This window comes from Blennius ocellaris (genome assembly GCF_963422515.1).
Source record: "Blennius ocellaris genome assembly, chromosome: 22".
Taxonomy (NCBI): domain Eukaryota; kingdom Metazoa; phylum Chordata; class Actinopteri; order Blenniiformes; family Blenniidae; genus Blennius; species Blennius ocellaris.
In genome coordinates this window covers 4,419,035-4,443,646 of record NC_137671.1, presented here as the reverse complement: position 1 = coordinate 4,443,646, position 24,612 = coordinate 4,419,035, and the positions used below count along the sequence as shown (strand labels likewise).

Sequence of the window (24,612 nt, the reverse complement as noted above, 5' to 3'; positions counted from 1 at the left end):
GGAGTATGCAGGGGCCTTTAGCATGTCTTATGTTAACATTCTAAGGTGGCTTAGTGGCTCCAATGTTGGTTTAAGAAATTGTATGACTTTAGGGAGTGAGCAGCTCTTATACTAATATATAGAAGTTTGAAATTGAAGTGAGCCCACAGCTGTTCTACTAACATGAATATAGGTAACAGCTAGCGAGCGGTTGATATGTTGCTATCATGTTCAACTGAATGAATAAATTAAGCTCACAGGTCTATTGCTGAAAGAGATGGTCAAAGTGAGTTAGCCACCTTAATGCTAATAGGTTTAAATGGATGATCTGGGTCAGTTAGCAGCCGTATTGCTCTTGCGGTTTTTAAAAATGAGTTAACAGCTCTAATGCTAATGTGTAACAAGGGTTATTGTATTAATTTAGCAACACCAATGCTAGGACACTTTCTGCTACTGAGCAGCTATAATAGTAATGCTAGTTGGCTTGGGAGAACCGCAATTGGAGAATCTACACTCGTCTCCTTGATACTGGATTTTGCCGCCAAAACGAACATTTTGAACAACGTACCATGATCGAATTTGCCGATGGTATATTTGAATACAAGTGTTGACTAGTGCAACAAAAGGTGTCCGCTCTTACCAGGTCCCCTCGCCAGAGCTTCTACTGTCTATATAAGAGTCATCACGCTTTTCTTTTTTCTTTCTCCTTGAGTTTTAATTGTTCAGTGTGCGCTCCCCGAAGTGCAACCCACCTGTGCCGAGGTATTAAAACTCCCGCAAATCCAAATCGAACTCGGTTCAAGTCTTCATCGACGTACTTTTAACTTCAGACACGTCGGCGCTCCCGCAGGCCTGGAGCTATCCCTGCGGGACTTCCACTTAAACTTCCGCTGCGACTTTTTCACTCCTTTGCTTGCCTCGCCGTCCGTCCCGCTGACGCTCCCCTCTGAAGTCTGACTCTCATAAATCTTCTCTGCGGAAGCTAAACGCCCTCTTTGGCTCCTTCTCTCTCCGTCGCTCTGAAACTTCCTTCACCCAAAGGGACTCGGCAGCTCTTTCTCCGTCTGTTTCATCTCGGCGCTGCAGCGCTCGCGTCACGGAAGCAGGTAGAGTTCTGTCCGGAAAAACGCTGTATGTCCATGTAGCGGGGATAAAAGGATCCTTTGGCAGGTTGTTAAAATGACTCATGAGTTTAATTTTAACCCAAAATGGAATCGGCGCTGATGCCAGCAGTCATTCTGTCAGAGCCAACGCCTCCCTTTATTTAAGTGGCGGACGCTCGGAGGATGGGACCCGCACTGCGCTTATTAACGGAACATGGAACGCACTCCGTAACGCCTTTTGCATTCCTTTGTGTGTGTTTTTTTTTTTCCCTCTCAGACCTGCTGGCGGTGCCCAAACATCCCTACGCCGCCATGGAGAACTGGGGCCTGAGCGTCTTCGTGGAGCAGAAGATCCTGCTGGACGCCGAGGTGTCGTCGTCGTCGTACCAGATGGAGCTGACCATGGTGGTCGTCCACGAGATCTGTCACCAGGTAAGGGTGGGGGGGGGGGGGGGGGGGGACGGACTCCTAGCAAGCGTCGCGTGGGTTCAAATGACCTCGATGTTACCATTTGACGAATGGAATTCACTCATTCGTCCGCGAGATTTTGAACCTCGCAAAAGTGGCGAATACGAACTTTGCTACCGAAATACAAGACGGGTGCAAACCGATTGAAATGCTAAAGCCCCAACACATGGAACAGGAGAGAGAGAGAGAGAGAGAAAGAGAACCCTCTTTGCCGCTGTAGTCCAGGAAACAAATTCTGCCATGTCATCAGTTTAACCGGAGGACGAGGGGAACACGGGGTGGGCGGGGCTTCACGCATCATTTCCCCCCAGCCGAGAATCAGTCCCCGGCAGGTGGCGAGACTTCAGAAGCTGCTTCATGTGCGGCATGTCCCCCCCCCCCCCCGTCGGCTCCCCGCGCTGTTTCCAATGTCACGCCTCCCAGATTCAGACTTCAGAAAAAAAACAGAAGCTCCGCCCCCTGAGCGGTGGCTGTTGGCGGACATTTGGAGGGGGAAAAACCTGTTAATGACGATTCCTCATAATCTGATGTGTAAAAGATGCTGGCAGCTGTTTGAGATGAAATTAGCGGCGACTGCTGCGTAATTGGGTCACGCATTAGCATGATAGCGCACATCTGGAAAACCCCAGTGGGACCCGGACCGCGGCGTTTCTAATTCTGGAATATTCAGAAATGCTGCATAGTGCCATGGATTCGTCATCGTTCAAGACGTTTAGCTCATTGTACAGTTTCCCCCTCGGAATTAATGGATATCTTCTGTCCGCAGGCCCAGAGATGTTTGGGTATTAGACCTGACGACTCGCCTGACACTTTAATATGCAACCAAACTGTGAGCAAAGGGACGTTAAAAAGAAACGACGCTCTTGTAATCATCATAAAAAGACTGAATGAACATAGATCAAGTATATCGGAAACTGTTTTGTGGGTAAAATCCGGGTCAGATCGGGACTTGGTGATTAGTTTTTGTGCTTCGATGTGAGCCGTGGAGACGAGAAAGAGTCAAGCGTTTCCAACAAACCTGAATGATCCATAGTTGTTGGGGTTTTTTTTTTTTTTTTTTTTTTCATTTTCATTTTCCTTTCATCTCCCTGCTCCCTTTCTGTCTTTGTTCATCTTTTTGTATCGCTTATTCTTCAGTGGCTGTCGTCTCCATTCTTCCCCTCCGTCACTTTGTTTCTTCGGCTCTCTTTTGTTTCTCCTACGCTCCGTCCCCCCCCCCCCCACCCTCTCTCTCTCTCTCTCTCTCTCTCTCTCTCTTGCTCTCTCTCTCTCTATTACTCTCTCTGACTGAAGCCTTTAAATTTCCTTCTGCTCCATCGTGTTTGTCTGCTTGTCACGTATTCCATGTCGTACTGTAAAAACAGGATCATCTCCTCTGCTGTTGTTGTTGCCTGGGGAGCTTTGTGACACACATATATATAACACACACACACACACACACACACACACACACACACACACACACACACACACACACACACACACACACACACACACACACACACACACACACACACACACACACACACAGCTCATTGGCCTCGCTGTTGAAGCTGTTTTGACTTCTGTCATGTTCCCTCTATTTACAACTGAATGATTTTCATCTGTTATAGGAAAATTCGGATTTCTCTCTTTTTTCTTTTTTTCTTTTAAAGACGGTACATGATGTGAACTTTTTCCCCGATCAAATGCGAGAGATTTCCAGTGGTGTCGCTCCAGTCTCGGCAAAATAACATGTCATCAACGCATTCAGCCTCCTCAGGTGCATCATTTTCTCCAGAATAAGCTTTATATACCTGCTTTCTGCTGTCTTGACGTCTTGGCGCGTGAGCGTGAAAGACCTGGACGCTGCTCCGCAACGGGGAATCGCAGATAAGCTACTGGAAATCTGCAGCATGTAAACACCGAATGTTTACAACTGAAGACATGGAGAATGTTTTTTTTTTTTGGTTAACGATAGATGGAAGCTTGTAAGATTGCTTTCACACCGTTATTGCTTTTGGTTTGCTTTTACGCTGCACTTCAGAGACCCGATCAAACTTCCTGGACAACGACACTCACAACAGCCTCTGCTGTGTCATGTCACGTTATATCTTTATGGTTATGATAGAATGGTATGTTTTGTTGTGTCGTGTCATGATTTCCCATGATGTCATAATTTGTCATGATGTGTCATGTCATGATATGTCGTGTCATGACATGTCACGATGTGTCGCGACATGTCATAATGTGTTGTAACATGCCATGACGTGTCATGTCATGATATGTCATTTCGTGTCATGTCACGATGTGTCCTATCATGTCATGATGTGTCGGATCATGTCATGGTGTCATGTCATGATGTGTCATGTGTCATGTCATGTCATGTCATGTCAGGTCACGATGTGTCCTATCATGTCATGATGTCATGTCATGTCATGATGTGTCATGTCATGCATGGTGTCATGTCATGATGTGGCATATCATGTCATGGTGTCATGTCATGATGTGTCATATCATGTCATGGTGTCATGTCATGATGTGTCATGTCATAATGTGTCATTTCGTGTCATGTCATAATGTGTCATTTCGTGTCATGTCATGATGTGTCATATGATGTCATGTCATAATGTGTCATTTCGTGTCATGTCATGATGTGTCAAGTCATGATGTGCCGTGTCATGTCATGGTGTGTTGTGATGTGTCATGTGATGATGTATCATGTCATGTGTCGTGATGTGTTGTTATGTCACAATGCATTATGTCAAATCTCGTTACGTCACATGGTCATAAGGTCAAACTGACCTCGACAAGTTTATTCTTGAGTGTTTCTAATACTATGTTTGTGTCGCACAGCTGAGACATTCGGGGGTCATTGAGCGCCTCCTGCTGTTTCCTCTTGCGCGGCAGCAGAAATTGAGCGAGTGTGTCCAGTGTGTGTTGTGGGCGGAGTGAGCGACTCGGATCGCTGTGAGGATGAAAAGCTGCTGCGTCTGAACTCACTTCCTTTACCTTCAGGACAGAAACTTTCCTCCCTCTGCTGAGTCTGGACGAACGATACCTCCAGGCGGCTGACGCTGCTGGTATGGAGAGAAAAGTGAATAACAATGTGAAGAGTGCCTGATGCCCCGCAGTAAATTAAATCATAAATATTATTGGACGAATCATAAAAAAAATGGAATAACTTTTTTTTTTTTCTTCGTCTTTCTTCGTCTGCATTGTTTGGAAGTGAAAGACGTGACAGGAAAGTGAAATCACACACACACACACACACACACACACACACACACACACACACACACACACACACACACACACACACACACACACACACACACACACACACGCAGTGGTTTGAAGATTTCAATAATCTTCTCGTTCACTTGTAAGAAGTTTAACTGGAAAACGAAAACAGACTGTTAAGCTAAATCCTGTTTGTGTGTGTGTCTATGTCCGTGTGTCTATGTGTGTGTGTGTGTGTGTGTGTGTGTGTGTGTGTGTGTGTGTGTGTGTGTGTGTGTGTGTGTGTGTGTGTGTGTGTGTGTGTGTGTGTGTGTGTGTGTGTGTGATGCGCTCATCCCACGTCAACATCTTTGATCACTGATCAATGCCGAATACATTCATTTCCCTTTAATCTCCAATTTAAGACAGAAATAAAATAATAAGCATTTCCCGCCCGACTGTCTGACTGAACGTTGTTTTTCGAGGTTTATGCTAATAGGCTTCGCCACTGCGTACTCAACAGCATTAAAAAAAAAAAAAAAAAACGAATTAAAAAAAAGGAAAGAAAGTCTAAATTTAGGTACAGTAGTAATCTGTCCATTTCAAAGAAAATCTATTTGCATGATTATCTTCCAAAGCCATACGCTTCCTGTTTGAAATGTGATCAAGGCGATGAGACGAAGGAGGACTTTTATTTTTTTCTTCTTCCTTGTTTTTGTGGACGATGGAAAATGTTCAACACAGAAACAAACAGCAACAAACAAAATTCACAGAATTTTTTATTTATTTATTTTTTCGTACTCCTTTCAAATACACTTTATAGTCCTTTGTAGGAGCATAAGAAGCAAGTTAAAACCACTGAAAACAAAGACGCTTATTAATGATGTTGATTGGACATCAAAGTTTTTTTTTCTCATTTTTCTGATCCTACCTGGAATGAAACTTTTTTCTAAATATCTTTTTTCTTTTTTTATTAATCTTTTTTTAAACAACATCACTTATTTACAACCATTGAAATTTTAAGTCACTAAAATAAAATGTGCATATTCTGTCTTTTGCTTTAAATCATCAGTTTTCATAACAACGCGTCAAAATGCTACACATCACTTTTTTTTTGTGTTTTAGGAAAATGGCGGGTTTACGCGGCGACGTTAAAGTTAAGTAAAAGTGTAATTTTTGTGTTTCGGTTTTAAAAAGGCTTCCGTGTTTCTGGAAGACACGTTTGCATTTCAGAAAAATGTCACATTTACACAACAAATGTTTCAAGTGAAAATGCGCCGTTGGTGTGTTTCAGAAAAGATTCTCGTTTACACGACCACGTTTCAACTGAAAACGCACAATGTTTGCATTTCACAAAGGTTTCGTGTTTACACGGCTTTTCAAAGTAAACCGCATTGTTTTTGCATTACAGAAAAGTTTCACACGGCAAACGGTGTCCGTTTCTATAGAAACAGCTGAAATGTGGAAAAACGACGTAATTACCATGCGAGGCCACGAGTTGGTGCTGTTGTTTGTTTTTGGATTTGAAACCGCAGAGGCATGAACGCTGAGAGCAAAACGCTCCAAACACTAACGGTGGCGAGGACAGAGACGTTTGAAGTTGCAGCAGTTCCGAAAAGTGGCATTTCCCCCTGTTTGTGCAGAGCCTTTTCAAAAAGTTCCCACCTTGAAAGCCATTTTCAAAAAGTTCGATGTGTACACTTCCTGTCGCGGCCTAACGTGTGTCTTTCCAATGCAACAAAACTTGACAGATGAAGAGGATTTAAACAACAGATGCCTGTTTTTGTTTTTTGTTTTTTTATATAAACATATTAATCATACATTTCAGATTTGAACTGACCTTGGTCCCGTAATTGGCTCCGGTGTTAATTTTCATTAGCAGCAGTAAATCGGGAAGCCTCCGAACGCACCGCACCGCCTGGAATAACCCCTAGTGTGATAATTAATATCTGCCAATAATTATGTTGAGATCCGTGTAAATTGGGTTAATAAAGTGTGCTGGCGCTCTGACGACGTTGTGCTCGCTGCCGTGAAAATGATGCTTTAGAATTAATCTGGTCTCCAAGACAAGCGGCAAGGTATTTTTTTTTATAAATCAGATGTCGAGACGTCAGGAAAGTCTGTGATGAAAGTTATGGAGGGAAACGATTTAGTACTGGTGTAACTTCAGATAACGTCCAGATTATAGAGCGTCTTCCTCCCCCGATCAGTCGTCACACCTGTTGCTCTGGTCGACGCCGTACCTTTCCAGAGTAACTAGTTACTCGGTGTCTGCAGTAACTGGAGAGTTACTCCACTGGTTGAAGAGCAGCAGTCGGTTGCTCGGCCACGTGTGAAACGGCGTTTGCGTTCGGTTCAGCTGACGGAGGACAACAGCCACATGTCGCCCATCTGTTCACCTGAAACTTCGCTTTCATCGGCGCCGTTCCACTCAATCAGCCCAGTGAAAACACCCGACACACCGACACACTGACACACCGACACACCGACACACCGACAGGTACCTTCACTTTCAGGATTCTGCTCGCTTCATCTTCAGGTGATGGAAAAAGTCAGGTTTTATCCGAAATTGAAAAAAAAGACAACAAGTCAGATGTTCAATCTGAGCGATTACAATGTTTTATGAGGTATTTAGTAAAGTTGTAGTTGAGCCGGGCTGACCCAAGACCCAGTCAAGACCAAGACCAGGGCATAGACAGGGCTAAGACGAGACAGAGACTTTGACTGTTCTAGACCGAGACTTTAAAGGGTACAGTCAAGAACAAGATCAGAACATCGCTTCCAACAAGACCGAGACTCTTAATTGGGTGAGACCAAGACGAGAGCAGACCAAGACCAAGACTTTAACTGTTCTCGGTCAAGTCCAGACCGAGACTTTAAGGTGTGACACCAAGTGAGGAACTGGACCAGAGCATCTCAAGGCCAGGACAAGATGATGATTTTAAGGGACTGTGACCAATACAAGACCAAGATCAGAGCATACCGAGACCAAGACGAGACCAAGACTTTGATGGGCCTAGACCTAGTCAAGACCAGGACTTTGATGGGCCTAGACCTAGTCAAGACCAGGACTTTGATGGGCCTAGACCTAGTCAAGACCAGGACTTTGATGGGCCTAGACCAAGTCAAAACCAAGACTTTGATGGGACTAGACCTAGTCAAGACCAAGACTTTGATGGGACTAGACCTAGTCAAGACCAAGACTTTGATGGGACTAGACCAAGTCAAAACCAAGACTTTGATGGGACTAGACCTAGTCAAGACCAAGACTTTAAATGACCCAGTTGAGAACAAGACCAGGCGTTTCAGGTCAAACACGACCAAGACTTTAATAGGCGGCGGTTTCGAGACCAAGACCAGTCTGATGGAAATTCACTTTTTAAAAAAAAAACAAAAAAACCCACCAGTTCTCACCAGCGATACCTCACCTCTCTATAAAACTATCCCCATGATTTCTCATGTTGCCAATCTAATAGACAAACGTTGACCCTCTTTACCGGAGTCTCTCCCGTCCCAACTCTTTTCTGACCTCTAATTAAAAAGCTTTCCAAAGAAAACGTACAAAAAAAGTCTGTTTTCAGTTAATGCGGAATAAAATACCAGTTTACAAGATTCCCAATTTTGTTTTTCATTCTCGATGCAGTGTCCCAACTATTTTGGAACGCCGTCGAGCATTGTGTGGCTTCAAGGCAACATTTGGCAACAAGCATGTAGCGCCTGTTGTCAGTGGCGTCTTGAGATTTGAGTTTGTGGTCCAAAGTTTTGAATTTAAATGATTTTCTTATGTTGGAACCTCAGCACAAAGAGTAATTAATAGAATAAAATGTAAAAAAAAAAAAAAAAAAACAACCCTGGAACTAATGAGTATTTCCTGTTGTGTGTATCATCTCTCAGCGGTTTGGCCCACCCGCAGACGGGAAAAGGTTAACGCGGCGGGCTCGCGTGCGAGCTAGCGCCTGCCAGGCGACGCTCTGGGTTCATTCCGTTGGGCTGCCTGTTAATTAAAAGAGACAAAGAAGAAGAAGAAGAAAAAACAAAAAAACACTGGGATACGATTCAGGAAAACAGCTTTACTCTCTTCATCTGTTGATCGCCCGCCCTCCCTCCCTCTCCCTCGCGCTAATTCAGCCATATGCGGCAGGAAGCGGCGCGCAGCGTGCGATCTGGCGCGCTGACAGCGCCTCGCGAACGCACATTAGCGTCCCCGCACCCGTTAAAGATTCCTTTTTTTTTTTTTTTTTTTTGCTGCCGCTTTGACTGACAGATCGGCGGTTTGAGGGCAGCGCTCATAAACGGCGTCGGCGGGGTGGTTGAAACCTCCACGGCGTGCGAAGAAATGAATAAAGCCTCAAAGCAGAGAGCGCGGCGTCGCGTCGGACCGGTGTCCCCCCCCCCCCCCCCCCCCCCCCCCCGCCCGACCGCCGGTCGTCCTGCCGGGTCCGCGGGAATATCGCTTTCGACTTTACCGCCAGTAGAAGTCTGATCTGTTTACCGGAGTGTAAAATGCCTTCAGGCCTCCAACGCCGTCTGAGGCAACGTCCATCGGCTCCTTTCAATTCTCCGTCACGTCCCACGTTTATATTCAGATGTGGATTTTGATTTTTTTTTTCCGGCGACACTGCAGTCTGCATATATTTGTTGAACATCCACTTCTTGTTATCCGTCAGGTGTTTTGAACTCGACCCCGTGAGACATTGCAGCGCCGCATTATGTAAGAACGGCGCATTATATAATGTCATACACTTTCTGCTCATTCGGTAGTAACGCCGCATTTTCTAAGGAGCTTTGCTGCACTTTGTAATAACAAAATGTGGGTTTTCCACCTTTTATTTCTCTTAAGAGAATGTAATAATTTGGTACGTTATGTAATCATGGTTCTATGTTTAATAATGACAGAAACAATTCAGATTCAGCAGGACAAAGTGATTTTATCCGTGTTTGTCCTGCCAACAAAGCAATTGGCGGCCCGCTAAATCAGGTTTCGCTTTTTAGATCACCTGCCACTCAGTATTTCCAACAGACATTTCTATTTTCTAGAGTAAATGAAACCAGATGATTTCATCATGTAACCCGCATTTTGTGAGAACCGCTGCAGCGGGTGTCAAGTTCTCACAAAACGCAGCGTTATTACATAACGAGTTGAAGATGTGTTACATGTTGCACCATTATTACTTGCATACAGACCAATAAATAAACAAATACACACGTTCTCTGCACGTGTGTGTGTGTGCATTTCTGCAGATTCCATGTAAACGGACATGTCTTTCACCCCCCCCCCGACGTTTGCCGCGTGAACGTGGAACTATTTCGAAACTTAAAAAACAAACCCCAATGCGTTTTCACTTGAGACGCCACGTAAACGCGAAACATTCCTGCAACGAAAAATGCAAAAAACGACGCAATTTCAATTGAAACGTGAAACTTTTTTCCCGCAATGAAAATGCACAAAAATTATGCACTTTCTGTTGGGACGTCGTCATGGAAACGGAGCCCGAAGTGTGCTGCGGGAGTAAGAAATGCACGTCGTTTGCCTCTAAAAGCCGCTGTAAGTACATAATATACATGAGTTTGTACGTTTAAGAAGTGCAGCCGGTATTTATGTGCTTTCTTTGTGGGTTTTATTGCGAGATTTTCTCTCTTGGTGAGACGGTCTCTGTGCTGCCGGGTGAATTAAAGGAGTCCCGAGTTGCCGTTAAAAAAAACAAAAAAACAAAACCAAACTGTAACGACTCTGTTCTGTTTTGATAAAACTCTGCAGCCGTCTGGTCGTCTTCTTGACTCCACTTTATATTAACGGAATGTTGAAAGGTTTTTTTTTTTTGTTGTTTTTTTTAAAGCCACTAACCTGTCGGATGAAAGCGAGCCGGAGCGTCCGCGTCTTTTTTTTTTTTATCAACCGAAGCCGTGAATCACTCTGCTTTCTTTCCGCTGGTTTTTGACCTCGCCGCGCAACAAAAAAACATCAAATTAATGCCGCTCGCATTCCGTCGTGGCTCTTTTTGAAAAAGCCACGTTGGCTTTGATGAACGAGCCGACCTCGCTACGGCTCGTATGTTTCTTTTTTTTTTTTTTAGGTTGTTTACTGAGGTATATTTCCAACGAGCGCCGACGATCCGCCGCCGTACTTTCCTGGCTCGTCTTCTCGTTAGGACGTTTTAACGACGTCGAGACTCCTCCGTCGTGAAAATCGCGAGGTTCGGTCGTTAAGAACGCCTCGCTAATTCATCACGCCGTGTCACATCTGCTTACGGGGCCTCATAGGGCGGCAAAACACACACACACACACACACACACACACACACACTGACGCCATCAGCTCGTATGTGTTTCTCTGCGGTGTTTTGGTTGAAAGTGGATAATTTATTACCGCGCTGAGTGTTTGCATAGAGTTCATTACAACACCAGGAGTCATAAATCATCTCATTGTTCTCTCTCTCGCTCTACCTGCCTCACCTTCTCTCTCTCTCTCGCTCTCTCTCTCTGTCTCTCTCGCTCTTTCCCCTCACCTCTTTCTCCCCCTCCCCCTGTTATCGCTCGTTTTGTCAATTTATATTTGACCCGCGTTGGCGTTCGGCTCCGTCGGTTTTCTTCCGTCGAGTCCTTTTCCCCCTTCGACCTTTGACCTCCTGACTGGTAATGACAGATTGGAGGAGTTGGTGAAACTTTAGGACAGTAGCGGCTGCAGCCATAGATATAAATCAATAGATGCCTCACGGTGCCGCCCGTGACGGGCCGGTAGCGCCGCCATCTTGGGGAGGTCGCCTGCTTGTACTAAACATATACGTAGATCCATATACGTAAATCCACAGACTTTTTCAAACAAAGCTCTATCCTGGTGGAAACTTCATGGAAACATTATTGGGAGGGGGGGAGGGAAGTCTTCCATGGGATAGAGCTTTTCCTCAGCTTTAAAATGAGGTACTACTTGTGTTGCTACGTGGACTAGCAAGCGAGCTACGAATGTTTTTGTGGATTTTTCTAGCCCCGGATCCATACGTTTAGCACGAGTGGGTGACCTCTCCAAGATGGCGGCTGTATTGGCACTGTATTGGGACTGTATTGGCACGTCTCAGAAACCCGGTTCTTCGATTATTCCAGACTGGAAGCAGTAATCCCACCCCTTTAGCCGGCTAGTGGCTAATTAGCTTGTGGCTAACAGTTAGCCATTTGCTTATGGCTTTGGGAATCTCTCCCTGCAAGTAGAATTAATAATAGTAGTTGTTGTTAGTAGTAACATTCATACTAGTAGAAGTGGCGTCTTTTAGTAGTAGTAGTACTTAAATAATGTCACTAATGGAAGTAGTAGGTGTAGTAGTGGTAGTATTCATACTCGTAGTCATAGTAATTATTGCCATCTTTAGTAATAGTAATAAATAGAATTACTAACAAACTCTTAGAAATCAGATGAATTATTTTTTTTTTTCCCCTGAATTTTTTTCTCGTCTTTTGACTGTTTGAGAGAAATGAAGTGTTCGCATGTGAGAACAACTTTGCCGCTAAGAGCCGCCGTCGCACACAAAAACCGCTTCCCGCACGCGCTCGCCGTTCTTAATCCCGGCCGGCGGTGGAGGACGCTCGTCGGGAACGCGGGGGGGGGGGATTGGACGTGAAATGTTTGTTTTTCGACGTGACGACGACTCTTCGTTTATTCCTCTTTTTCTTTATGAAGCCGTCCACCTACGGCCTCCTCTGCTGTTCCAGCGCTGAAGGACGGGAGGGTTGAATCAATAAGAACGTGTGAGAGGAATACAGTTATATTTAGCACGCACACACACAAACGCGCATGTCTGTGTGTGTGTGTGTGTGTGTGTGTGTGTGTGTGTGTGTGTGTGTGTGTGTGTGTGTGTGTGTGTGTGTGTGTGTGTGTGTGTGTGTGTGTGTGTGTGTGTGTGTGTGTGTGTGTGTGTGTGTGTGTGTGTGTGTGTGTGTGTGTGTGTGTGTGTGTGTGTGTTGTTGCCTCCTGCTCGTGTCCGAAGCTAATTAACAGACCATAAACAAACATCTAACAGCCTCTGCGTGTGTGTGTGTGTGTGTGTGAGGCTTATTAGCGGCACTGAACACACTCCAGCAGCACAGTAGGTACACACACACACACACACACACACACATTTTTAAACATACCTTTGCACTAAGAAGCTATAATGAAGCCCAGACTGTGACGCTGCTCCATTTAAATGTGTGTGGAGGATATATCGTGTACATTACGTGGGAGTGGGGTGAATACATACCAAAGAAGAAGAAAAAGCTCCTTTATGTCCAAACCACTGAAAGCACAGACGTTTTCCTGTTTTTTTGCGTTGTTTTTTTTTTTTTTTTAAATCTTTATCTCCCTGTTTGATTCTTACATCATGAACTCTCATCATTTCACTCATACTGGAAATGCTAAGAGTCTAAATATGCTGCGTTTGATGTTACATTTGATTCACAGTCTCCTCAGGCAGTGGGCTTCATTTTCTCTTCGCAGTATCACATATGCTTTGACTGCAACCATTTTTGACGTTTTTTGGGTTTTCTTTTTGCAAAAACGGTTTGCCAAATCGTTATCAAAAGTCACAGTCACACAACTCCAGGATTTTTTAGATTTTTTTTCCACAGGGTTTGATGAACCCAGAATGTTTCCTTTTTTTTGTGAATGTGCTCCCATTTTCACCAGATCTCATCCACTTCCACTGGCCAATCGTTTCGTTTTTTGTTGTTGTGATTTTTGTAGAAACGGCTTGTCATATCGTTCCCATAAAGTCGTGGCATGCTATTCCAGAATTCTCTTCATGTTTTGATGTGGTTTTTTTTTTGGTTTTTTTGTCCATGCACTCCCATTTCCACCAAAATCACATCCGCGCCGACTGGCCAATTTTCCACAGTCCCCCCCCCCGTTTTTTGTGAATTTTTTGATGTGTTTTTTGGTGTTTGTGGTCCCAATGGTCCAGGACTGAAAATCCATACAGGAGAAAACAAAACGGGGCCCTAAACATACTCGATTAATAAAAAAATTTAATAAAATCAGCATACAATATTCAAATTTTTTTTTTTTAGTGTTGTTCAACCAGGTTGTTACCGGTCTTGTCTGACCACCAGTGACTTTAACGTTCCAGATTCTATTAAAATCCTGTTTCTCTGTAACAATGTAACGGCAACAGCGTCGTCTTATTTCACGGCATTTCTTCAATGTTTTTAAAAATGTACGTCTTTTAGTGGGAATGCGTTGAGTTTCAAGTTACTGACAAGAAATAAAAATCAGATTGCAAGTTTTGAGAAGCTGCCATATAAATACTTGGGAATTCTCCAAAAATACAGTAGAATAACATCAACTGTGTCTTCTAAATAATAGAAGCACCTTTCAACTCGCTGCACTTTAGTCATGTTTTATGGAAAATCAAGGATATATTTTATTTACGGTGTTTATGTGTTTGTAGGCGGAGTCACAGGAGAGAGGAGTCGTAGCTGATTAGAAGAGTCGGATTACGTTTGAGATGTTTCCTCAGTCTTTGGGGTGATTTGTTTAGTTGTGTTCTTGTTTTAATTGAGAGGAATCTTGAAGTGAGTGTTACTCGGATTATTATCACGCTGGAGGTCCATACAGTGGGTCCATAGACAGGGGTTTATTGTCCACAGATAGTGGTCTGAATGTCCAACGGTGACTGGGTGAATGTCCACGGGAATGGGCTAAATGTCCTCTGAAAGCAAGTTTAATGAGTACAGAAAATGGCTTCAATGTCCACAGAATAGAATAGAATAAATGTCCAACCATGACAGGCTGCATGTCGGCAAAGAATGGGTTAAATGTCCACAGACAGTCGACTGACTGTCCACACCATTAGGATAAATGTCCCCATACACTGTGGGCTGAATGTCCGAGCAAAATGTCTTAAATGTCCACAGACAATGGGTTAGATGTCCACAGACATTAGGCTAAATGTCCCCATACACTGTGGGCTGAATGTCCAAACAAAGTGTCTTAAATGTCCACAGACAATGGGTTAGATGTCCACAGACATTAGGCTAAATGTCCCCATACACTGTGGGCTCAATGTCCAAGCAAAATGTCTTAAATGTCCACAGACAATGGGTTAGATGTCCACAGACATTAGGCTAAATGTCCCCATACACTGTGGGCTGAATGTCCAAGCAAAATGTCTTAAATGTCCACAGACAATGGGTTAGATGTCCACAGACACTAGGCTATATGTCCCCATACACTGTGGGCTGAATGTCCAAACAAAGTGTCTTAAATGTCCACAGACAATGGGTTAGATGTCCACAGACATTAGGCTAAATGTCCCCATACACTGTGGGCTGAATGTCCAAACAAAGTGTCTTAAATGTCCACAGACAATGGGTTAGATGTCCACAGACATTAGGCTAAATGTCCCCATCCACTGTGGGCTCAATGTCCAAGCAAAATGTCTTAAATGTCCACAGACAAGGGGTTAAATGTCCACCGACAGTGTGCCGAAGCTCCCTGGTCCCCAGGCTAAACGGTGACAGTCAAATGAAGTTCAGTACATTTCACTGGTTAATTGTGTGGCTTCGGGGTGAAGCTGTGATTGGATTCTCTGCTGTTTTAATTGAGAGAAACACGGAAACACGCACACACGCACACACACACACACACACACACTGACTGTTTGTTGTGGCGTATCAAAGCTGTCACGGGCCTGATGGATTGGTTTTGCCAGGCAGCCTTATATAGCAATTTAAACATCACACGCCGGCATTAAGTGACGGGCGTGTGCAGGGGACTGACAGGAAAAAGAGGAACGATCGGCACCGTTTGCACCTGAAGGCAACATCTGTCTGTCTGACAAACCGTCTCCCCGCGCGCATCGGTCTTCCTGTCTCGGGCTTGTTTTTTCCCCGCGAAACACGCTTGTCTGTCACCGAACCCTCGTCGTCTCGTCCCGAACGCAAAAGAAACTGCAAACGACGCGATTTAATAATTGTCGCTTCGCTGCAACCCTCTCTCTTGTCGTATTGTCTCGGCTGCACATGAATCCACCACCGGGGAGGGGGAGGGGGTGGGGTTCCTGCACCGACACTTTAATGCCAATATTTAACTTGGATCTTTTGCATAATTGATTCGACGCTGAAAGTTTAATCTGATTTTAATGCAGCTGTCACACTAAACAGCTTCTTTAAACTTTCCCTCTAAACTCCAGAGAGTCGGCGAACGCAGCAGACGATCCATCGCCGTCTGTCTCGTCCTTGAGTCAACTGCCGGGAACTCTCCAAATGAGGCTTTTAGCTTCTGTCCAACTAATCCAGATGCTATGAGACAATAACTCAAGGTCTTTTTTTTTTTTTTTTTTTTTCATACACTCAGCCTGTTAAGTGTTGATATAAATGTTGTAGAGCTCCGGTTCAGATGCAGTTGAATGAATGCGTCTTGATGAGTTTGCAAAACATCCGATTTTTGAGTTCAGGACTTTCAGCCTGACGAGTCGGTGAGGATGCTTCGATGTTAAGGGAATACACATTAAGGTTTTCACACCAGGATAGTTCGTACTAGTAGTGATCTTAGTAGTGATCCTAGCAGTGATCCTAGTAGTGATCCGTGCGATCAGCAAACTACAACCTCAAAAGGCAAGGTTTCTGCCTCGCTTTGTTGGTTTTTATTGGTTTGATTTAACAACCGTACGTAATAAACATCACAGTAGTTCGGTGACCCGGTTTGTTTGGTTAGCCGTCAATGAGCCTCTTCCTCTCTACTTCTTCCTCACGACTCCACGCCTGCCCTCCTCACATTTTCCAACTTTTTCTTTCTGCTTGTTGTCTGCCTCTTTGTTTTCGCATAGTTAGCTTTCTTTGTTTATTACCCAGAATGCACTGCGCCCTACGTCACTTCCTCTCTCTCGGTCTGCTGGGTAGTCCCTGGCGCTTTCACACGGTCCACGGACTGGACCTCGGTTGACTTGCGAGTGAACCCAGACCCACGTTTTCAGGAGGACCAGAATTCACCCCTTTGGTCCAGACCAGAGTCCCGGTGAGATTCCACACCTGCCCAAAGGGAGCGGACGATCGCTGAAACCAAGTCTGGTCCAGACAGAACACTGCTGCTGTGAAAGCACCGTGACCAGAAAGAAAAAGTTGGAAAATTTGTCGTGGGCAGATGTGGAGTAGTGAAAACGCTCATTGATACAAGTCTGAACGCTGAAGTCTCAGACTATTGTGGTGTGAAGGCACCCATAAACTCCATGCACTGCTTGGGACTTTGATCGTGATTCGAGCTGGACAGAATACTGTGAGGTTCGTGAACTTCATCCAAGAAGTGCAAAACTGCAGACGGGTTGGGAACTTTCGCCTCCCTGCTAAATCTATAACCTCTGCAGGTTGGCGTGTATCCCTGAAGCAGAACACATCACATTGTTTCCTATTCAAACGGCTCAATAAGTCAATCGAAATGCTCTCGGCTCTGATTCTCCCGGTACAAAACTGTGAAGCGTCGTTCTTTACCCTGAACGTGTCGGTCCATTAACGGAAAGGTTCTGAGGTCTGATCATAGTTCAATGCACATGTGCTATAAAATCCCTGGATATGATTTCATTCGCATACCCACTGGGCCTTAAGTCAAAAAACTGTGGACCAAACGTTAAACTGAATCAATTTCTCCAAGGCGATAGCGTATCTGCTAAATCAATGACCTCCACAGGCCGGCGTGTATCCCAGAAGCGGAATAGACCTGACTGCTTTGCATTGAAGGCTCTTGGGTCTGATTCTCCCTAGTAGAAATCTGTGAAGCAGCTCTGAACCTGTTCGTTCCGTCACAGCAGAAGTACTGAGGTCCGATCCAGCTGGACCAATCATCTCCGTCAGAAAGCATCTGGCGCTCTGCGGGGAAGCTCGTCCAGCTGATACTGAGCTCAGTGCAGATGTGCTATGAAATGCTCTTGTTGGTCTTTATACCAGGAAATGGAACTAATCCAGATAAGCTTCGACCCCATTAAGATGACGTTTTATGCGAAAACACATCGTTGTTGCATCAGAAACACTGAAAACTATGTAGTTTTCATGCCAGGCCACTAGTAGGTGCTGTTGTAATGACACTACACACATGTGTAGAGAACAATATGGTGTAAACATTAACAATGAGAGCACACGGATATTCATATGGACAGACGACCTACTTGGATTTTGATTACCGACGCTCAGTAGGAGGTTTTTCAACAAGTTGGCTTTTCTCCCATTTCCATGAAGAGCGAGCCTGTTTTCAAAAAGTGGTGTTTGGTTTTTTTTACCCATTTTCCTCGGAGATGAGAATTGAGTCAGAGCATTTTCAAAAAGTTGCATATTCCCTGTGTACGGATAGAAAAAAGTGTTTTCAAAAAGTTGTATTTTCCCATTTAAACAGAGCATTTTCAAAAAGTTGCATTTCCCCCATTTCAACAGAGATGAAGACATATTGGAGCATTTTGAAAGATTTAAGTTTCCACGGAAGCCGAACCTGAGCGTTTCAAAAGGTTGTGTTTTCCCGGTTTATAGACAACCAAGACAGAACAGGAGTCTTGCGGTTTCACTTGAAATCATTAGATGAGTCTGGAGGTCTGGATTTTGAGCCTATAAAAATTGGAACGTTCACACAAAACAGATCGGATATGGGTCACTTGTGAGCAGAAAATCAGAATTGGTTCGAATGTGCCTGCAGTGTCAACAGAGCCGAAGTGGTTAGAATTCTGTGAGGTTCTTAACCCATCCACGAAATTCAAAAACTGATGAAATTCAACACTGATGCCTCAAGTACATGAGAGAAATCTAGTATGCTCTGCATACACTGCACATTAAACACAATCAATTTTCAAACATACAAGGAAAGCATTGAGGATGTCATATCAAGGCTGCATTGTTGACAGAAAATATGAAAAATAAAGGACATATTGAAGAATAATAGAAGTAAGTTGTTTGTCTATTTTTTAATCTAGTGAGAATATCATCTATTTGTTTATTTTCTCAGAAGTGAAAAGAAGTCTTGATTTAAGCGTCAACAGCACATCAGAATAGGAATATCAGAGTATTTCGACGCTTGGCAGTCAGTCTGTTACCGGCAGCTTCCATCAGAAAGGCTTCTTCGTTATTACACTGCATGAAATGTCAAACGTTTTAAAGTGAAAGCAACTTGAATCACGACAATAAAACCTCCAGTTCGATACAGGGCTCAGTTGGAGTTTGCATGTTCTCCCGTGTGAATTTTCAATTCAACTTTATCTGTAGAGCACCAAACAATTAACAGGAAAAAACCCCGAAGAACCAGACTCAGAGTTGGAGACTTTCTTCGGTTCCAGTTGGTGTTAAGGAATAGAAGGAGAGAAAAAGATAGGACAGATTGTGTGGAAGCATTCTGACCCTGGATCGGGCTGAGGGTGGGGATTTAGACCCTGGTTCAGGTGGAGTAGGGATTCAGTTCTTGGATTGGGTAAAGGGTTGAGGTTCAGAACCTGGTTTCGGTAGAGGGTAGAGATTCAGACCCTGGTTTGAGAAAACAGTGGGGATTCAGAACCTGATTTCAGTAGAGATTCAGACCCTGATTCTGGAAAAGAGTAAGGATTCAGAACATAAATTGGGTAGAGGGTAGGGGTTCAGACCCTGGTTTGGAAAGAGGGTAGATATTCAGACACTGGTTCAGGCAGAGAGTAATGATTCAGACCCTAGTTTGGGTGGGGGGTAGGGATTCAGAACCTGGATAGGGTAGATGGTAGGGGATCTTAGATCCTGGTTCGGGTAGAGGGTAGGGATTCTTCATTCACCTCATCGGACAGATCCACTCGCTGCAGATGGATTAGTGCAGGAGGCTTCAGACCACAAACTTCCAGTTTCGCTGTGATTCCTCCTCGTTCCATATTGCACTCACCCTAAACATGGAGTTTGCAAACTTCCCTTCACTTGGCCCGCGGCCGCCTTGGAATCCTGCGCCTCACAGCAAGTCGCACAAAGATTAATTAAGCTGGAGCTTCCAGAGTTTGCTGCGACCGTTGTTTACTGCGATGATATTTCAGATGGAGACAGTCGGGGTCGGAGACGGCGTTCAAAAAAAAAGAAAAAGTCCAGATAGTTTCACAGATGTGTGGATGTAAACAGCGTCGGTGCCAAAACGACGAGCGGGACTCATTTGGCGTTGGGCGCCGCGGAGCCGCGAGGAGCTCCATCCGAGCAGAAAGCACAAATCAGATTCAGTCCCTCTGCCGGAGCCGGGGATGAATATTCATCAGCCGGGGTCAGGCAGAGGGAGGAGAGGAAGAGGACGATGATCAAAGGCTGGGATCTGCTTTGTTCTGCAGAGAACGACGGAAAGACGGGAGGACGAGGTGAAGGAGAGAAAGAAGGGAGGTGAAGGAAGAGAAGGAGTCAGGTGGGGCCGTTGGAGGGAAATTCGCAGGGATTCGCCTGGTTTTTTGTTGTTTGGATTCAGCGTGTCGTCGCCTAATTAGCTTGTGGCGCGTTCGTTAAGACGACGTTAGCGACGGCAAGAACTCTGGTCCTTCATCGTGATGGAACAGGATCGCATGCAAACGTTCCGGAGTCTTCCCACGGTGTTGTTTACAAACGTTTAGGAGTTGTTCCAACAGGGTTATTTACAAACATTCAACACTGTTTATACGGTGTTGTTTACAAACAGTCTACAATGTTCCTACAGGGTTATTTACAAAAATTCCCAAATGTTTCTATAGTGTTATGTACAAACATTCCTGAACTCTACAATGTTTATTCAGAGTTGTTTGTAAACATTCTGGAATGCTCTCCACTGCGATTTACAAACATTCCATAATTTCTATGCAATGTTATTTAAAAACACTTTACAGTGTTTATACACATTTCTTCATAAACTCCTACAGTTATTTACTTTTACTTTAAATAATTCAAATGCATTCCAAAATGTTATTTACAAGCACTCCGGAATGTGCCTACAGTTATTTACAAACACGGTTCCACGGTGTTTAGCAGCCATTAAGCAGACCCGTGCGAAATGTTGAACTACCGTTTGCACAGTTGTTAAATAAAACCCAGAAAAATTATCCTGAGCGAGGCTAACAATCTCTTTAAGCATCTCTTTTGGTCTCGTTTTGAGGTTGCGGTTCGCTGTTCAGATGGAAACTCGTGGGCGTTTATTTTGGAACGTCGGACTTCCTGAACGAGGAAGAGGGAGTCACCTGGGGAAAGGTGCAGCAGATGATCGGATTAGATTCGCGGGTGTCGTTCTGCAGAGATTTGCATGCTAATGACTGAGATTCTGTGACTCCGTCAAAGATTTTCTAACAAGCAGCCCTTTTAGTTTTTTGATGAGATAATTATGTTAATTTGAAGGAAACTGATGATTTAAGAACAATGAATCACGGAGTAATGACGGGATTAAATCACCGCTCTGCTCGTTTACATTATAATCAAGTCAAGTTGTATCGAAATCTGTGGAAACGACAACCGAACGGTTCGGCTCCTCATGACAGGGGAAAGAGATGGAGCAGTATCTGATCATGCTAATGCTAAAGCTAGGATTTGCAGGATGTCGTGTCATATAATGCTAATGCTAGATCAAACTGCTGAGGTATAGAATAGTTAGCTGTCTGAAATCCTTTGTTTTAACAGTATTTTGTCACTCCTTGTTTTTTTTTCCTCCTCCAAAGTGGAAACAAAGTCCACCAGATGATCAGCATTCCTCCGCCTGTCTCTGGGATTTTCTGGGATTTTTCCTCTAAGTCTAAAAATAAAGCGTCGCTGCCTCGTGTCTCTGCGGGCGGCCATTGCTGACTCATCGTCTTTCTACCCATAATACTTGGCAACCTCTTTTATTAATTTTTTTTCTTTGAATGTAAGAAGCAAAAGTAGATTTCGGTCTGAAGATTTATTATTCTAACTTCCTATTCACAGAGGCTCTTGTTAGAGCTTTCAATTGTTAGCTTTAGCATTAGCGCTTGATCACCACACCCACTTTTAGCTTCAGCTTTAGCTTTCGATTGTTAGCTTTAGCATTATCTCTTGCTCACCAAACACACTGTTGGCTTTAGCATTAGCTTTGAATTGCTAGCTTTAGCGTTAGCTCTTGATCACCAAACCCACCATTGGCTTTAGCATCAGCTTTTCAATGTTGGCTCTAACATTAGTGCGTGCTCATCAAACACCGTGTTAGCTTCAGCATTAGCTTTCTCCTACTCAGACCGCTAGCTTTAGCATTAAACCGACTGTTAGTATCAGCATCATAGCAAACACTGTTGGCATTCACAGGAGCCGACCTTTGCCAGCGGTTAGCTTTAGCATGACTCCAAAAACTGCTCAGTTTCTATTTCACTAAACTCCTGCTGGTTACCACCTCCTCAATCAAAAAAACGAAGAAAAAAAGCCGTGTCCGACCTGCCGTGGGCTTTCTTTCGCTCGGTTTTAATGAGGCAGGATGAGAGCTGACAGCGGCACTAATGACTACCAGCAACGTTTAAGTTGTCATTTTTAATTGCCGGCGACTTTGTGGCAACTAGAAAGGGTTAGCTCTTTTTTTGTGGCGGCGACTGAACCGGAGATAAATCCCTCCTGAGACAGAAAGAAATGGAGCGGCATTCTGTACTTCTTCCTCGTCGGGGAGGCTCGAACAAACCGGAGCGGCGTGAAAACGCACTGACCCACTTTCAACGCTAACGGGACGGCTGGATGAAAGACGGAATCAAACGGGAAAACCGTCGTGTTTCATTGGAGAAGACGCTCAGTTTGTCTCGTGAAGCTCGGAATCAAAGAATCAAAGATCTGCTTGTCCCGATTAACCACGCGTTGAAAGGTTTCTCCTCCGACTCATCGGGACTCGGCCACATGCAGCCCAATGGACTTTTGTTTCGGAGGTTTCTGACACGGAAACCATCCGAGGTGGACGTCTCGGGGAGGGGTGGTTTGGACACAGGCGTTTCTGAGGCGGGAATTTCAGACCCGGACGTTTTGGACACGGAAACTATTCAAGATGGACACTTCAGATACGGGTATTTCAGACCCGGACGTTTTGGACATTGACTTATTTGCACATGGACAGTTCGGACATAGAAACCATCCCAGGTGGATGTTTCTGAGATGGACGTTTTAAACAGGGACGTTTCTGGACAGGGACGTTTCCGACCCAAGTATTTTTGACTGTGACATTTTGTCCTCTGACATTTCGGACAAAGACGTTTCTGAGCCGGATATTTTGGACCTGGAAGTAATTACTAAGAAGTAATTAGTTATTACTTCTAGCGTTTTAATCAAACCTTCAGCCAACAGCTTTGGACTGAAGAACCACTTCGAGGGTGACGATGATTTCTGCCACTTCTGTTTGCTTTTGCCTTCATGGCCTTATGTTTGACAACCCTGGGGTAAATTATCTGCCCCTCCAGCCTCTCACCCCCCCCCACACCCAGAATTCCATAATACACTCCTTTGTTTCTCCTTTAAGAACAGAGTGCCAGCACAGATTGATGCAAATCACACAGCCATGCATTATTTATGATTTTTCGAGCTATATTTAAAACTCAAATCTTCCAATTTGAGCTGAGTTGGACTCTTTTCTTTTTCTGGCTTCAAACAAACCCGCTGTGAAGAGAGAGAAGAAATGATAATCACCCTCAAAAATACACATTAAAAAAAGGCTGAGTGTTATTCATATCGGACACAAAATTACCAGAAAGGGGAAAAATACTTAAAAATATTCTAAATGGCATGAATAAATCAAACAAAAGGGACAGAAAACCAAAAGTAGAAAACAAAATAGCACAAAAAAAGAGCAACTATTCAAATCAAAACAATCAGAGAAGAATAAAATCACTAAAATGACCACATACACACAATAAACAATCGCAAATATACTACAGACCAAAAAGAAATAGAAAAAAATACAAAACAAACAAACACAGGCGATTAAAAGAAATGAAAAGAAAAAGGAGACAATCATACACAATACAGTGCAAATTAGATCGAAAATGACCAGAAAAGAGTAAAAAAAAGACCACAAACGGATGAAAATGTTCAAAATCACATGAAAAATCATCCGTATCTGATGGAGTGTTTTTAAAAAGAAGCCTTTCCCCCCATTTCAATGGAAATGGAGCGTTCCAAGTTCCATTTTCCTTTGTTTCTACCGAGATGGAACAATTTAAAACAAAACGCCTTTTCCACTGCTTCCACAGCGACAGAGTCGGAATGAAAGCAAACATTGCATTTTACCCAGTTTCACAGGAATCGCACAGATTTAGAGCATTTTCAAAAAAGTTGCGCATTCCTCCATCCACATGGAGTTTATGTCTGCGTTTAATCAAGGCGTTGCTTTTCTCTCGGTTTTCATGTAGACAAAAGATGGAGAATTTTCAAAAAGTTGCGTTTTACTCCGTTTGCCCATTGACAAAGTTGCGGCATTTTCAAAAAGTTGCGCTTCCCCCTCGCTTTAATGGAGACCATCCCATCTTATTTGGTGGAGCAGTGACCTTTTTCCTCCCGTTGACATCTGCCGCTGCTCCCGTTTCCATGGAAACGGCTATGATATACGAGGATGACGGGCGACTGTGATATCGTCCACCACAGACCGGAGTCAGAAATCCTTCCAGAAGATTCCCAATCAGTCCTTTTCATCTTTTCACGGATCGAATGGGTGTCGGCGTCGCCGCCTCTGAACTGCGATATTTCCAGACGATGGGATTATCCGGCAGGGCCGCCGGTTCAAGCAGGTCAAAAATACACACAACTGAGACTAAATCCTCGTCAAGAACATGTGGGGATGCTCGTACGTGACGATTCTGCAAATTCGATCTGGAAACATACGCGAAATGCTGTGAATCGTAATGCAACGCCTTTCGAAATCATTTCTGTGAATGACGACAGAAAATCACTGTGGAACCTTTGCGCACGTTGCAACGTATAAAACATTCTACAA

General features: G+C 44.1%; 1 protein-coding gene across 1 annotated transcript in view; it reads left to right on the top strand.

Moving 5' to 3' along the window:
• Positions 1-24,612, top strand: part of LOC308146536 (thyrotropin-releasing hormone-degrading ectoenzyme-like) — a gene marked incomplete at both ends in the record, with an annotated part of 141,821 nt that overhangs the window by 65,841 nt on the left and 51,368 nt on the right. Inside the window, one exon of the mRNA XM_080518412.1 lies at positions 1,360-1,514. Coding sequence (XP_080374538.1) covers positions 1,360-1,514 — 155 coding nt within the window. The remainder of the gene's footprint in view (positions 1-1,359; positions 1,515-24,612) is intronic.